General features: G+C 38.8%; 1 protein-coding gene across 1 annotated transcript in view; it reads left to right on the top strand.

Annotated features, from left to right (window-relative positions):
- The window catches only part of BICD1 (bicaudal D homolog 1 (Drosophila)), a gene marked incomplete at its 5' end in the record, with an annotated part of 81,415 nt that overhangs the window by 54,534 nt on the left and 9,518 nt on the right, over positions 1-17,363 (top strand). Inside the window, 2 exons of the mRNA XM_010190771.1 lie at positions 4,652-4,969; positions 5,921-6,111. Of these exons, the coding sequence (XP_010189073.1) occupies positions 4,652-4,969; positions 5,921-6,111 (509 nt within the window). The remainder of the gene's footprint in view (positions 1-4,651; positions 4,970-5,920; positions 6,112-17,363) is intronic.

Raw genomic sequence — 17,363 nt, 5'->3', positions numbered from 1 at the left:
ATCCTTCTGTTCCTTAAGTTCTTTCTTCTCTCCTTCCCCTCAAAGTCCTTCTGTCCTGCTTTACCTCTACTTTTGCTCTTTTTTCTTCTGGGACTGTTTTTATCCAAATCCAAGGTCTCTGTGGTTCTGTCATGTTTGTACAGTTGTTCTATCACCTGATGCCTCCTCCTCATCTAGGGAGGGGGGTCGGGAAAAGGAAAGATTTGTGGGCTGAAATAGAAATAGATTTAATAAAATAATAATAAAACCCCCTAATATTAATAACAGTATTAATATAAAATACACAGAATTATACCCAGGCAATATTGTGGGGGAATAGGCCTCAGGGGTAGGATGGTAGACAAGTCCCTCTCAAGATGTCAGCCGTGGAAGAAGAAAGGAGAAAGGAGAAAGGCTGTCCCCAGCAAACTCACCAGTTTATAGTGAACGTGACATTTATGATATGGAGTAGTACCTAATTGGTCAGCCTGAGGTCAGCTTGAGGTCAATTACCCTGCATTTCCACTTCCTCCAGCCTCTGCACCTGTGTATCTCAAGATTGATGAAGACCTTGAGGATCACATACCAGCATTAGCTGAAACCTATAACAAAAAAAGTTTTATCACTTTGTTCCCATGAAATGGTGGTGTAGTTCTTACAAAATCACAGTTTTCCTCAACAGAAAATTGACTCTAAAGTTCTGTCTCAATAAACCAGGACAGGTTCTGATCTCTACAGTTTCCTCCTTCCCTCTTCATTAGCCATGTTATCCCTTTCTGAATTTATTTCAGACCTGTCAAGAATATGTCCTTAATACAGTTCAAAATCTGTTTTCCCCAGTCACCTCTCTTAAAAAAAAGGGAAAGAAAGCAACAGTATATAAAACCTTATTTTCTGTGGGATGCATGAGGTTGGCAGAGCAGAGCTGAAGTTCCTGTTCAATGGCAGGTCCAAGTGCTGCCCATCAGATTTGCAGCTCCTGCCTTATTTTTTCCTGGGCTACTTCTGATATTCCCAGACCAGAAAGATGGTGAGAGCTTTTCCTGCCCCTCTGGTCTTTTTTGCTCACTCCAGCCCTGAGCTATTCACCCAGATGGGAGCTGTGCAAGTTTGAAGTAGTGAGGCTGGTGGCCAGTGCTCATCCATAGGGCAAATGAAAAATTGTCTCTAAATAATACGTTTTCCCATCTAGAGTAGGAGTTTCACTGGGAAAGGAAGGAAAATGAAGTCTAGTGCTGAAGGAGAGAAGGAACTACTTTAAAGCAGGATCCAAAAGGAATTAATAAAACTAAATTTACTGAGTCCCTACATATGCTTGCTTTCCCAGACTAAATAGAGATACTCAAAATGAGAGAGCAAGAAATATTACTTAGTACATTGCCACGGTCCTGATGCTGCATGCACTTATTTTATTCTCCATCCATCAAGGCATTTTCCTGTGATTAATATTTAAATAAAAAATTGTGCTGAAGAGATGGACTAGGAAGTTCAGAGAGGTCCTGGAGTTTCCAATGAGAAAACATTTATGAGCAGAAGTAAATTATGCTTATATGGCTAGAGCAGGGATCTGTCACTGTCAGTGTTACTGGGTTTTAGCTCTTGATTTTTTGTTACCTAAATTATGTGTAAGGCTAACTCGGTACTTGGTTTACATTCCTAAATGAAAGAGATAGATGGAACTAGAAATCCCTTAAACTCCTATATAAGCTTCTTGGATGAGTTTAGACAAAATAAGTGGGCTTATGTGTCTGTCTGCTTCCTTTCTGAGACAAGAGAAATGAGAAATTGGATAAATCTTGACTTTTGCTCTGGTAATAAGTAGACCAGCAGACAGGAAGATAACAGTGCTGTTTATTTGTCAGTTGCAGCTTACACCCATCCTGGGGCAAGGGAGAAATTGGGAAAGAGCTCTGACTCAGGAGGTCATAGCCTAACTTTTGTCATTCTCTACCATTTGAGTACTTCTGAAAGACTCATTCAGAGCCCTGGTGAATCCTGGAGCACTGGTTGGTCCACGATGGTCTGTGCCGTGCCAGAAGTCATCTCTCTTAGGAGCTCATGCCCTTTTTCCTTCCTCAGTGTGCTGTAAGACTCCATGAACATTTATAAAGCATGCGGGCAAGAGGCAATGTGGATGTGTGCAATGCTTTTTTCTTTCTTAACTGGAAATACTTCTCTCTTTATCCCACACTTGCACATAGCAGGGAATATTTCAGTGAAGGGAAATGCCATGGCTGCAGGCAGTAGCTCTACCTCCCACTACATGGAATAACCTTCACTGCTACAGACTTCAAGGAGATCTGAGGCTGTTAATTCAGCAGTTTCTAAAGTTAATTATGGCCTTTACTTGACTTATTTAGGTTTAACCTTTATGAATGCTGTTTCTCAAAAAGTACGTATGCTTGAGCAACAAAACACAGAGACAATAGGCTGTGTGTTTGTAAAAATTAACAGGAAATTTCAAGTTGTGGAGCTCAGATGACTGGAACCACTCAAAGACTGCAGTGAACTGCCAAGAATGTGGGATTGCTTTTATGGGGAGACTTCTAGGAAAGGCATATAATTAATCAGAACAGTTGGAAAATGTTGTATTAACAAGATTGGTTTTGTCTCAAATATGAGGTCAGCTAACAGCATCTGGTGTATCCAGGTTTCTGGGGCCAGCTTGCTATAGTTGATGGCAGGTAATGAAAAGCACGTTTGTCTACATCTGCTCTCTTCATGGAGCCTAGGTTTCTTAACTGCTTAGTTACACTGTTTTACAAAGCAAATGCTTAAATACCAAGAACACATCCTAAGCCATATGGAAAACTAATATTTTTCCAAAACTAATATTGGCTTATTGGTATACTAAAGCAAAGCAGTTCATTCTTCTAGTGGCACTGTGCCGCAGATGTTGTTGCAGGTGTAACTTTTTAAAATTTTCAACAGAATACATAATTGGAAAAAAAAGATGTCTTCTAGACAAACAGGAAAAAAAGGAGAGAGTAAGAGGAATGGGTATAGGATCTATCTGGTTACAATAATAAGTTTTTAAAACTCTGATAACATAGACATTATAGTAATTCCTCTATCAAATTAATTTAATTTAATCTCCAGAACACTGACTTCATTCTAATGTCTCTGTCAAAGAAGTTGGCTGAAACATCAATAGACATCTCATGACTTGGAACAGAAATAGGTGTGCAAGCTGGGTTTAAGCCAACCAATGTTTCCAAAATATCTCTCTTCCTCAAGGCTTGAATAGAGACAGTCATGCTTATTAAGGTCCTGTAGAAGAAAGATAATACTGAAACTGTAGATGAAGCTGTGGTTGACTTCATTTTGCTTCCAGTGCCTAAATCATTCCAATGCAGAGTGCAATATATATATATACATGTATGTATGTGTGATAGTCTGAAGAGTAACTATGAATTTTCAAGTATATCTTCCCAAGGAGAAGATTAAAGTTTCAGGGAAATTAGTGTCATCCTTCAGTTTGCAATAATTCAAAAGTTTATTATGTCACACATTTTGAGAAGGAAAACAAAACTTATTTTCTGTGCTTGTTTTCTGTTAGTGATACTGATAAAGTTAAATCTGCATCCATTCCGCTATCATATATTCACAGCAAAGCTATTTAGATTTATACAGATCATGTAGGGAGGAGATTTGATAAAAGCTGCATAATTTAACATGGAAAATTCTTGGATGTTGCCACAAATGTCTGATGGTCAGACAGTACTGCTACCGGTGAATCATTTCACTACTGATACACAGTTATCATTCTTGGTTCTTACTGATTAGATGGTCTATTTTTAACAAACTGAAGCTATTTAACTTCAAAAAGTGACTAAGACCATCCTGAAATGCCTTGCTCTTCCATTTAACTTTAGGGGAATCATTGTTTAAAGCAAGACCAAATTGAGTTCAGTCTTAAATGCTAATAAAATCGTAAGAAAGGTCCTTTTATTTCAAAATCTGTCTCAAAGATCTAAAGCAAATGAAAAAGATACAGTTTTTCATGCAGATAAAAGAGACTGAGGGTGAAAAAGGATTTAGGTCACCATAGTAATGGATACCTGAGCAGCTCTCCAAGAGATTCAATAATAATGTGAAATAACTTCCAGGTGTGAGGTTTTGTGAATAGTACCTCTTTAATCAGTGAACAATGGCAAACAAGTGAGGGCTTCTTATTTCACAAAATCTGATGTCAAGTGTTGAAAGTACTTCCAGTCTTTTTTTCATCACTTTTTTTGGTAATGTTTTGCTGAAGTGGATATTACTGTCTATGGAAAACAGTATTAACTAATTAGTAGACATTCTTATCCATGGTGAGTTACTAGCTGAACCAGAACCCAAATATTTTTTTTTGTGGCTTAACCTGGAGATAATCCCAAACCTTCCCTCCAATTGCTTCTTATCTGCATTAGAAACATATTACATTGTCATAGACTACTCTGATATTCTAGATACTGGTTCTCCTGCTGAATGGGAACTGCTGGCATTCAGATCCAAGTCCAAATTTCTTCAGAGTGGGAACAGAAGAATTCAGGCTGTCTGCTTCCAAGATTAAGTCTGGCAAAAGCTTGGTTCTGAATCTGCTCCTGTAACTATGGCCCAGGAATGCTATCACTGGTAGGGTTGGTTCTTGGACCAGTTCCCCAGATTTCTGTCTTGTTTGTCTTCCCAGGTGTGATGAGTATGTCACACAGCTGGATGAGATGCAGAGGCAGCTAGCAGCTGCGGAGGATGAGAAGAAGACCTTAAACTCTCTGTTGCGCATGGCTATCCAGCAAAAACTTGCCCTTACCCAGCGACTGGAGGATTTAGAGTTCGACCATGAGCAGTCCCGACGCAGCAAAGGCAAGCTTGGAAAGAGCAAGATCGGCAGCCCTAAAGTAAGTGAGGAGGCATCAGCCACCGTGCCAAGCATAGACACTTTCCTCCTGCATAGTCAGGGCCCACAGCAACCAAACTTACTGGTCAGCAGTGGCACTCAGAGGAAAAGGTATGCATGCAGTGATCTTTACAGTACGGTGCAGTGGCCAGACTTTCATTAAAGTCGTTCACTGAATTGTAAACATTATAATTACTTATTTTTTCTTCGTACTTTGACTGGGGAGAAGGAGGTGGGGAGGATATGAATATGAAATTCAAAGCCTGGCAACATATGGTTCTGATCCACCTACTCGCTGTGTTATTTCCTCCTCCTTAATGCAGCATTTTGAACTATATTCTGTCAGTGTCTCAGTGCATCTTGTATGTCTTTAATAGTAGTGTGAATGTATTTTCTTTAACAAGTTTTTGTTAAGTTTTCCTTAAGGTTTTCCGTAATGAGCATCTGAAATTAAAAAAAAGGATTGCGCTCTATGAGCATTTTCAGCGCTTAACACAAAAGAAACTGCATCTCTTTGTTAAGCTCTGGTGCTCATTTTTGCTTCATCAGTGCAAAAAGAATATGGATATGCTCACTCAGATCGATTTTTCTACATGGGAGCAAGCAACCTTTTGAAGGGGGATGGCTGCCATTCATAATCTAATGCAAATATTTTGCTGTTCAAGCAGTGAGTTCTCATCTTGTGACTGCCTTGCCAAAGCTCTAGAGGTGTGGTTCTGAAGATGAAAAGGACTTTCTGTCAGAGAAGTCCTAGATAATAATTTCCTTTTCTTGTATGCTCTAGTCACAATGCAAAACCAAGAGAATGTTCAGGGAGCCTTGTACCTGTCGACTCCAGGATGCTGAGATGTAACTCACCCTCATCTCCTCCTCCTCAAATATGTACCAGGATTTCCAATGCAGGCAAGATGCCCTGCTGTGGAAATGACATGGGGTGGCAACACTAGCTGGTTTTTACCTGTTAAGTAAATTGGCATGATGTTGTCATTCATGAGGTTTTGAAAGGTAATTAAAGTAAAACTCTTTTGTTTCCGTATGTATTTTTCTTGGATCTTCTGCAAGACTATTCTCACCTTCCCTTTGTGATCAGAGCCATCCCAGGACTTCAGGGACCTACCTCCAGAAATTATTAAGAGCCCCCCCTCATCCCACCTCCACAGAGTCATATCTTCTGAGGGGCCCCCCTTCCATGAGTGAATTCATCCATGGGCACCGTCTCAGCAAGGAAAAAAGGTTAACCATGGCCACACCAGGTAAACATTTTTTCCTTGGGTGCATGTGGTGCTGAGTGGTTAGCAGAGCTGGGGACCCTCCCATCACTGCAGATGCAATCTAATTTGGGCATGTTCTTGAGACCTGAAAAGCAAAATGTCTCCTCCTGTGTCACCTGTGGCAGGAGATGACATTCTGCAATGCAGTGGCCCAAACTGGTTCCAGATGCAGTGGGGAAGGTCCTGCTGTGGTATAGGTGGGTGCTGTCCCGCTGGCATCCACAGAGGCTGCACCCCTGAGCCTGGGTGGTGCTTAGTCTGGCGATTGTGTTGGTAGTCCCCATGGAAAACACAAACCCAATGTGATGGAAGAGTCAGATGTGTAAGGACCAGCAACAGAGTGACTGGCAGCGTGCAGGAGCCTACACAGCATCTGCTCACCCTGGAGCATTCAATCAGGTTTTTCTTAAGGGCAACATTAAACTCAGAGAAGGTTTAGTTTATATAAATTAATCATGAAGTTTATCTTTTCACGAAGCTTTTGCTCTTCATTTCCTGTCAAAGTGTAGCATCTGCTTAGAACAAGGCATAGGAAGGAAATGCAGACTAGAATACCATTTCAAAGGTTGTAATATCTTTCTTCTCCTGATAGACAAACTAATAATTACTTTTCTTCTGTGTGCAAGCAGAACCTTTAGTCTTTAAATGCACACACTCTTGCCTGGTGGAAAATTTTTTCTTTATTTTTTTAAAATTTGTTATACACAAAAAGCATAAGTCGAAAATATAAAGGCTAAAACCCATAAAGTGGTTTTGGAAAGCTGAGCAATACCCTATAGTATGTTAAAACTCTCACTTGGTGCCAGCAATATCACAGCCACCTTTGAATAGTGCTATGCAAGTAACACCCACTCAGAGGACAAGTGTAAAACTGCAGAGTCTAAACAAGATATTTTCCTAAGCAGTGTTGCTGTAAATAAATCAAAGAGCCGGCTCCTGGGGAGAAAAGGCAAGGAGAGGGGAAAAAAGCAAAGACTTTAAAATTTATAAAATAAATGGTGCTGGTCTTTCAGCAGTTCCTTTGGATTCTATTGGCAATGGAAGACCATGTGCTCATTTTCTACCCCATCAACAGGAAACTGTTTCCTAAACACTGCCACTGTATCTTGTATTCTTTCCTCTTCATCCTACAACAGAATAAGGATGAATGTCTTTCTGATGGGAAATTACATCTCTTTAAAGAACTGGATTTTGCATTTTCTGCATAGCCAGACTCCCCAGTTTGGAAATGTGAGGATCTAGGCCCCCAAATGGTAATCTTCTAGCATACAATTTACAAGACTCTTCTAATTGTAATTGCACTCTCATGTACAATTTACAAGAGCGCCAGGCCAAGAAGAACCAGATTTTAATCCAAGGACTAGATGACTTTTGTTTGAAGAACTCCGACTGTATATTGTAAATGCAGTTTAGTGGTTGGAAAAAGTAATTATTTAAAAAAGAACTGTGCTTAACAGATAGGTAAACACAATATACTGTATTGCAGTGTTGTTAGTAAAATGGTGGAATATGTGATCTTGAACATAGGACTCTGGATCCTGACTGTCTTCGTGCTATAATTTTTTTTACTATTTTCATGGACCGGCATCTGATATATCACAAAGCATCACAGATGCATGGAAACACATCACAGATTGAGAAACACTGATGACACAGTCTCTAACTTTTTCCAGTAAGAAAGGCCAAAGGATGAAGCAGCTCAAAAAGTAGAATTATCCAGAAAATAATGTTTGTCTGGAGTCTTGCCTAGCTCTTGAGGTACATCTCTATGTATTCAGAGTATAAGGGTCTTAAGACAGTATTTCTTATTTATGTTACAGTTGTCCTTGCAAATCTACAACAGTCTCAGCTTTGTGAATATATTTGTCAGAATTTCATGCCATCACATGGCCTTAGTCTCAGCCTGTGAGACTGACTGGTTCAAACAGGAGATTTTTCTGAGCACTAAGATTTTAGTAATAGCAGGGCCTACATTAGAATCAGATTGAGGATTAGGTAGGGAATTTTTCAGCATTATTTTTACCAGTTTCTGGAAGATTTCTTACTGTTGTTAACAGATCAAAGGAATTATGCACCAAGTAGGACTTTTTTGCCATCTGTCTAATTAGCTGTTCCCTGAATGTAAGGAACAGTGAAATATGTTATTCTGCTGCTTTTATGGGGAATGTTTAAAAGCCTTGTATCAGAATTTCTCTTCTCAGATGATTTGTGAAGTTAAGCAAGCCAGCAAGAAATGTAGCAACCCACACCTGCTTCTTCTATAGAGACAATGCACAAGAACAGCATCCAAACTAAAAAACTAAGAAGCACAGTATAGCTTGGTTTGAGGCTGCGTCCTCAGGAGTGGAGTAAGAATGACTCAAGCCAAAAAGAAACAGAATCAGGTTTTGGTTTTTTTTCTTATAAATTTGTGAACTATGTCCTTCATGTGAATATTTCGCCCATATGATGTATGGGCTTCCTTATCCTTTCATTAACTCCCAGTGTTGTGGGGACTGGGAGGCTGTAGCTGGGAATGCATTTGCCAAAATGACTGAAGTTGGTAGAGGGAGAAATGGGGCAGAGACTCCTGCCCCATGCTCTCCATTCAAGCTGTGCCTATCATTCTCTTGAACTTTCTTCTGGACTTGGTGCTTGGGAGAAGAGGCTGGCTTCACCATGCTCTGGTCTCGCATTGACTGCTGCTGGCTCCTGGCAGAGAGAAAGCTGGGACTCCTTTTGGCTGCCTTCTTCACAGGAGGACCCTGGCATGAAGGCTCACTAGTGAAGACAAACTGAATTAAAGACTTCTCACAAAAGAGATTGTAGTTTTCTACTTGATTTCCATTTGACTGTCCTGAACTTTAAATCAGCATTCATGTTCCTCTGACATCAAGCTGTGGCAGTACAACTTTATCTGGGCTTTCTAATTGAACTAATACTTCCTAACTGCAGTGGCTAAAAATATCACTTGGTCCATTTCCAGAGTATCATCTTTCATTTCTCCTAGGTAGTAGTATGCATTTAGCTTTGCTGTATATGTCTTCTTTCCTTCTGTTACTAACATTTATTCTTACACTTTAAAGTCTTTATTCCTCTGATAGACAGAAGCAGCCGGTATGTGCCCAGCACAATTCCAGCCCACTTTTGCATGTGGCTGTTTTCATAACTACCTGAAAAAGTCAAGGCATATAGAAAGCCTAAGGCTGGATTTGACAGTGTGTAACATTGTATTATAAATGACCTTTGCTTTGCAATTGCGTTCAAACTCCTTGAATACAAAGCCACTAGATGCCTCTTAATATACCACAGTTGCCAATATGAAATACGCTTCTCTTGATTTCTTTGAGGAAAGAACAAGACAGAAAAAGTCTGCTGCTCTTTTCTCTGTCGGTTATTTTAGCATGGAGATTCTAAAAGTTGTAATTTTAGCTTAAAATTAGATCAATTAAGATACTTATGTGGATTATGTACCTGAAGAAAACAGGTTTCCTAACAGGCTTATGAGATAGAGAGTAACTAATAGCTGCAGCATTCTCCTTTAAGCAGGGGTGGTTAAAGGGTCAACTATGATCCATCTGCAAGCTTCTCCTTCATTGGAGTGCCTCACAAACAACCTGTGGTAGATGCTGCTTTTCCATATTGTTTACACTTGTACATACCACATGGCAAATTTCAGTATTTAAAATCCCACACAGAAAAACACTTTGAAATGTGTAGCATTTCATATTTCTAAGAAAATCGGGTCGTAAGATCATAATAAGCAGTATTTTCCTTTCTAGAAAATGCTGTATAGTAATGTATTTTACTTTATTAAAATAGAAAAAGGAAAAGTAGCCTTAAAATTTCCCTCAAATTGAAGGCCCAGCTGAGGTCAGATCTGCAGTTGACATAACCCAGGTTAGCCCTACGGGTTTCAACAGAACTATGCTGGTTTACTCCAGTCTCAAGATTCTGTTTCATAGGGTTTAAATTCTGTTGTTTCTTCATTGGTCTTCATGTGCAAAACCACTGCAAAATTAGATAATTTTGGGGAGTTACTAATTTCTGAAAGCACATTAAACCTGAAAGTTTGCTTGCTTCTCAGGTGTCTTTCAAGGCTGATTTACAGAAAGGCATTTGAGTCTTACAAGAAGAGACTAATGTGGAAGATAAAGACAGCACAAGGAATGCCATACAGCAATTGCTCAAGCACTAAGCTCACCACCTGTCATACATTAATAAGAGTATATGCTATATACTCTTAATATAAAAGTAATTCAATATTAGTTTTTGTTGTAGCTCTATGCTGACAGACAAATAAAATACCAATAGCAATATGATACAAATAACTAGGTTTGTTTGTTGGTTTGCATTCTTACCATAAAATTTAACTTAATTTACAGAAATTCTATGCTGAAGGTAATTCCTATGGAGAGTTCCTAAGAGTGTCTCCAAGAGCTAATGGACAGCATCTGTAGGTAAAAACAATTTCTTAGAGCTAACAAGGAAAATGGTAGTGAAAAAACTCAATAATCTAAATGTGGAGGTCCTAAGAATTCTTGCAATTAAGGGACTGAAGGGGAATTGCTTAATAATTGTCTTTGCTAATTGCCCTTTACACTGGAAGTTATTTCACCTGTGAAGAATAGGTTAGAAACCTGAGAATGCATTGATTTGTTTGATGTAGCATAAACACAATTTAACATAACAAGGAGCAGAGGTTCTGCTTAGTAGAGTGGTCCTTAGTGTGACAGGGAATTAAGGGTTTTTGATAGCCTTGTGAGGTGTTGAGCAACCTCTCCTGGCACAAGGGATGAGGAATAAGCTCTACTGCTATTTTAATTTTTTCTTCCTGGATTTTGAGCTTTTTCAAAGTGTAAAGTTTAGGATATGATTTTCAGAAATATTCTGTAAAAGGTTATTCTCTGTGTAATCAGTAGCTCATGTTCCCTCAACATTATTTTTGGAAAAATACATAAAGCGGGGCAAGATTCTTGGCTTTGGCGCCTCCTTCTTGCTCTTTCATCTTGTTGAGGCAGCATGAAGACATTGGAAAGTATCTTCAAAAGGAATATTATGGGTAGAAGCCCTTGGTAGGAAGCAAAGCAGTCTTTACCCTCCCATTTTGGATGAAGAAGTTGGGAAAACGACCAAGGAAGGCTCAGGCTGACCCTACTCTTAACAGCGGAGGCTGTCTGCAGCAGTGAGCCTGTGCACCTTACAGCACTGAAAAGGTAGGGGGGATAAATCTTTCATTGCAGGTTTGTGTCTTCTTTCATTGTGTTTAAGTTCAAGGACTTTAGCTGTGCACCCTTTCTGTTTGTTTAGCAGTATTTTTCCAAAAATAGTTCCAGCTTTGCTTTTAAGCTTAAGTACCAATGTCAGAAAGTTCCTCATGGATTTCTGAGTCTCACTGCTCTGGACATTACTTCAGTACCTCAACTTTGGTTTTTTATGCACTTCTCAGTTTTGAAACAGCAGGACTGTTAGAAATCTGAATGTAGAAAACACAGCTTCTTTTAAAAATTATTGTGGAAGAAGTCCTTTGAGGAGCACTATCAGTTCAGTCCTGAATTTTGCTAGGAGGGTGCTCTGTAGACATTTATGATTCCTTAGGTCACCCTGTAAACAGTTTTAAATATTTCTTATTTTTTTCTTTGTGAAGGAATATTATAGATTAATGAAAAGGAAAATCAACATGACTAGGATCTAGAAATTTCTTTCTATGCTGATTTTGTGTTAAAGGATTAAACTCTGAATTCTAGTTCATGACCAATATGGATTTATTTGTACATTAAGTGAAAGTGTTCATTCTTGAAAAGCAGAGTAGGTGGTTGACTGAGCCACCACTATGATATAAGTTATGCAGCCATATAATATTTAACTAGTCAGGCTAGTGTGCTCTGATTGTTCAGTCAGATACACTTGATTTGCTTCATCCCAACAATGCAAAGTAGTTGGATAATGAAAGTTCTTCACAACCATTATTTTAAAAAAACCTCACAACTTCATTCTGACAACTCAAATTTACAGTCCAAGTGCAAATTACCCTTTGTCTAATTAGAGATCCATTGACATTTTTTCTGAGTCTTTGGCTATGAATATGTTGTGTTTTTACATACCGAGAATATACTTGTGTTTATCGTGATCCTGTACCTGCAAGATGTCTCTGAGCTTGTGTAATCAGGCAGTCTATGGGCTATCGCAAGACTCATGCAGTATTAGTCTAATCTGTCTCTGCTCTCCATGGAAAATGGATTTTATGTGGTTTTTCTAGGAAGTTTTTTTGTTTTTAATCAAGTGTAGTTGGTTGGGTGTTCTTCACCTAAACATGATGCTCTTCACAAAAAGGATAATTTAGTCATTATTAACTTATTATCTGTGTTCACTTTTTATTTTGCATTGTTCAGTTTTTCTGTGGGTTTTATAAACATGCCATATTTGTTTGTATATGTGTTCATTGTTTAATGAATGGTATTAATGCATATATACAGATATATGTATATATCTTCCTGCTGTTGGGGACAGGTCCTGCATCTGATATGCTCATTTAACTAAGCTTAATGAGCATTACATATTTATGCCATTTCAAGCATGGTACATTGTTCTTGTGGAGGCCGTTTTGAATTTGAAGAACAGTATCCTTGCCAAGGACATTAGTTGGCTGTAACTGATGAAGAAGTCAGCTGGCTAAATGTACTTTTACCTCTTGGTGCCACTGTGGATAGGACCTTTTTGCTCTGTGCTTTTCCTCTCTTGCTTTAGCTTTCCAGATATCACTGATGAGACCAAACCATACATTTCATGCTGCTCAATATAATTTAGCTACCTCAATATAATTTAGCTAATACGGCATGAATTCACTGCAGTTTTACAAGAGTCATTTAATTTCTATTTGTGTTTTTCACTGTGTAAAGAAAGCAGTTCCAAAACAAACCCTGTTTTTAATAGAAGCCTCAATCTGTTTGTTAAAACATTTTTCTAAAAACAAACAAACAAACAAAGATTGCAGTGAAATCCATGCCTTACTGTTGTATATTTTCATTAAAAGGTTATTGACATTTTTCTCTCTAAGTTGTGACGCCCCTGCTGGATGGAATGGTCAATAGTAGCATCATTTGAAGTTCTCCAGTAAAATCTTAAGCTTCTGGTTATTTCTAACTAAATAGATATGCAGGTGAGACATCATATCTTTAGGATGTGTTACCAGGTATTTGTTGCTTTCTATGAAAATTTGGGCTTTGGAGTCCAGTGTTATCAGTTAACTAAAACAGCTATTGAAATATCTTTAAAATGTTGGTAACAATAGCCATCCATCTTTATCTTCTTTTATGACAAGGTTTAATGTGGTTTCATGTCTTACTGATTTTTACCATCAAATATACAGGAATATTCAATATTGTGCTTCTCATCTCATAAAATGGGCAAAAGTAGACATATTGATACTTTAGCTCTCTAATAGAGCAGTTCCTTGGGGTGTTGTGCTGTATGGAGTGAGCTCACCAGCAATTCTTTAATCAAGACTAGTATCCCTAATTGTAAGTATCTCCCTGTCTGCATTTTTGAGGGCTATCAAAGCTTATGGGTTTATGTTATGTTATTTCTTCCAAAGCCTACTAAATTTACTGTTCCTACTGACTTTTGGATCAGGTCCTCCCTTATCTGTTAAAGAGTGCAAGTATCTCTGGTTTGAATGTATTTGTGGCCATTTGAAATGTATCCTAGACATTTAAGTTTCCACGAAGGATGAGTAAACAACACGACAGAAGTGTGATGATTTCTGTATTTTTAAGACCTTTCTATTCCTCTTTTGAAATGTTTAAAATGTGTGTGTGTTTTAGTGACTAAGTATTTCATGAATCATCAGACTTCTCTAAATGTGCTTTTTATGAACTGTATATAAAAGAAAGGAACTGAATATATATTTTCAGCTTCTATCATTTCCATTTCTGCTGTTTTACTAACCCATTATTTAGCTTCTCAGTAGATTTAATGAGGAATTATTTAAAGTATTCACAGAAACCATTTGAGAAAAAACATAAACACATCATGATATATAAAACGTAAAAAAGCCTACAGAGCTGATAAGAAACCTCTTAATATTCTTAGTGTGTAATTGGAGATAAATGCTTTTCACTATTTTTTTAATGACTAAGTATTATTTATTTTTAAAAAATTATTCTTAATATGAGCTACAGCAAAGGGCAAGGCTGGGATATAGCTTTATCACTATACTTTGAGCTTACATTACCACTGAAGCACATGAACTGATGAGGGAACAGCCTTCTAGGTTGGGGGTAGTTCAGGTCTAAAATGAAAGTCTTGCAAAATAAGGAAATAAGGGGGAAAACCACTCCATATGGTGTAGCTGAGGTATAGATGGAAGAACTCACTAGAATACAGTCAAGAAATCTGACATGTTCTGGAAAAACACTACATCGGTGACCTACTAAACCATGTCTGTCAGGTAGTACATGAAGTTGTTAATGATGCTCCATGAGTTGGTTTGTGGAAATTGGCAAGACAGATAGCATTTCTCTAAATGTTAGAAGAAAATGGCAATTAAATACACTACCTGTTCAAATAAGCTCAATCATCTGCTCTTATTCCTGAGAAGCGTTTAGCAGAAGTCTCTCTGTTACATTTACTCTATCTGACCTTGTCTAGACGGTAAAGATCTGAGAGGAGGAGGAGCTGAAGGAGACCTGTGTTGGAAGCTTGGCAGTGTAGAAACAGTGGGACATTACTGGGCCACCTCTGCAATGAAAAGACTGAATATGTGGAGATGAGGATTTTAGATGCGTCCTACTGCTGGCACATTGCATCTTAGAGCTATATGTAGATACTGCTGGTGCCTCCAACTCTGTGTGGATGGGAGTTCAGCAGCATACTCACATCTTTTAACCTTTATTCTTCAAACAATATTTTTAGAAGACTAAGAAATAAGTAGTGGAAGAATTCATTGTTGAAACATCTCAACCAACAATAATCAAAGACACCGAGTTTCTCTGAATAGCAAGCTTTAGGGTATGAGTTACCTGGATATTTGCAAGACTTGACCTAGAAATTTCATAGTAGATCAGCTTTACCGATCAACCAAAACTGATACTTGGTTGATAAATTTGTCTATCTCCAATCAACAATCCATTATTCAGTTTAATAGGAACAGCGGTAAAACTCAGACAGTCTGGGTACTGGAAAATGTCTGTGCAGGAGCTACCTTGCACTTGGCAGAATTTATTAGTCTGCCTGCATGCTGGCTGTGCCAGAATGGGACTGGCTCTCACAGAGCTGTGCAGTGGCCCTGTACCATGACTCCGGCCCCTGAGTTGCTTGTTTTGCTTCCAGACCAGGACAACCTGAGTCAATCCTGCTCTCACAGAGGTGGGGTTAATAAGGTTGGCCAGGGTCCATGTGGGACCCATGTCGTTGCTCCACTGTAGTCCTCTCCTTCCAGGGATGAACTGCAGAAACACAGAGGTGCACCCAGTTTGGCAGTAGGCAGACTGACCAGCTGGGCTGTGCACAGGGCAGAGGTAACTGTGTTATTTCCAGACCCACACTGACCCTGGAAGCAGGAGAAGGGAGACACTCTTCTAATCTTTGACCTGTACCATTGTCCATGCTTTTTTCCTGAGGTAAGCCACAGCTGTCCTCTCACCAGATGTTCTTTGCGATAACCATTACCACTTAAAGTTCCTCTTGGCCTTGAAGAAGGTCAAAGTGTTCTTGGCATCCACTAGAAAAAAAGAGATAAATTATAAGTGAAACCAGCTAGTCAAATAATAGTATAAACTTATGTCCCCATGCTCCTTAGATATAAACAGTTTTGGGACTTTTCTCATCCTGTCAGATTACAGTTTGAAAGCGCCTCTACAAATCTCATCTCAGCAAGGTAGGCAAGTGTTTTAGTACCCTCTGCCTCATTCTTCTTCACATTTTGCATTTTTCTTTTGTGTTTGGAAGTTTTCCTCATTCCCCACCTTTGAGTAGAGAGGATTGATTTATTTTTTTTTATCTTTTTAGGACTTGCTGTGTGATGCAGCATGTTTCTGCCTCTGCACAACTCGAAGCCTACTGATTTGTTTTTTGCTTTATACCTTTGACTCATCCTGTTAACCATTCATTCTTTCCCATTAAATTGACATCTCAGGAAAGAAAACAATTCCTTACCATATAAATAGAGACAGCTTTTCTTTTCCATTAAAATGTCAATACCATCTTCATACAGGCATGTAATCAAATTCCTCAAACTTTATGGTAGCATGACACAAAGTAAGAGTGCTTGAAAACTTTCAGCAAGGATAGAAGGACTTTCTGTCCTGGAGTGGTTGATGGGATGCTAAGGAGAGTTTGCTTTAAAAGTCTGAAAAACCCTCAATCTCACACTTTGTCATAAACATTTATTGGGAGCTTTTGCTTTATCAAGAATACATTTTTTCCCCCATGTTTTTCATATCAGAGATACCAAATATGTAACAATAGCTGTAAAAAATACTTGGTCGATTTGTTGTTTAACTCTCAATGTTATCCTTTCAAATAGAGAAAGGTCTCCATTGATTAACTGAATTTTTTTAACAGTTTAATGTTATGTATTAGTTACTCATACACGGCATCCCCAGTACTTATCTTGGGATCCTTATTAGTCTTGGTCTCTGATAGCACTGCATAGAGATTAGTAACTTACGAAGTCTCAAATGTGCTGAAGTGTTCTCTTGCAGCATGCTGGATCCTGAGCAGGTGGGACTGAAAATGCTGGCATGTGGGATTTTTACTGAGGACATTGCTGATGTCAACAGAAGGCATGCTCACCTCAGACACTAATAACCCAGTTAAGCAGACCTGTGTTGGAGTCACCCAGTTCACAGACCAGAGGGCAGAGCACACCTTGTGACATAAGGGAAATGCATTGTTTTTGTGGCTAAGCCAAAGAGAAGCACAGGAAAATACTTTTTTTTGGTGAGATTTGCTCACAGTAGCAGCACATTCAGTCCTCATAAGAGCAGATGTAACCTCTCTGAGCTTGGTATTTTTAATGCTCTTGCATCAGGAGCTGATTAGCCTGATTAGGACTGGGCATTAGATTCCAAAGGAAAATCAGCACTGGCTAATCTGTGAGAGGGGAAATCTCAGAGCCCTTTACACCACCATTGCCAGCAAATTGCTAAAATGTTAAGAACTGGAAGATTGGAACAGGCCTAACATATAGTTGGAATCGAGCCTCAAATCTCCAACAGATGCAGTGGTGTACGTTGTCTGATACTGCCACAGAA

Source organism: Mesitornis unicolor, unplaced genomic scaffold (assembly GCF_000695765.1).
Source record: "Mesitornis unicolor isolate BGI_N332 unplaced genomic scaffold, ASM69576v1 scaffold2528, whole genome shotgun sequence".
Classification (NCBI taxonomy): Eukaryota; Metazoa; Chordata; class Aves; order Mesitornithiformes; family Mesitornithidae; genus Mesitornis; species Mesitornis unicolor.
This window is presented reverse-complemented; position numbering and strand designations above follow the sequence as displayed.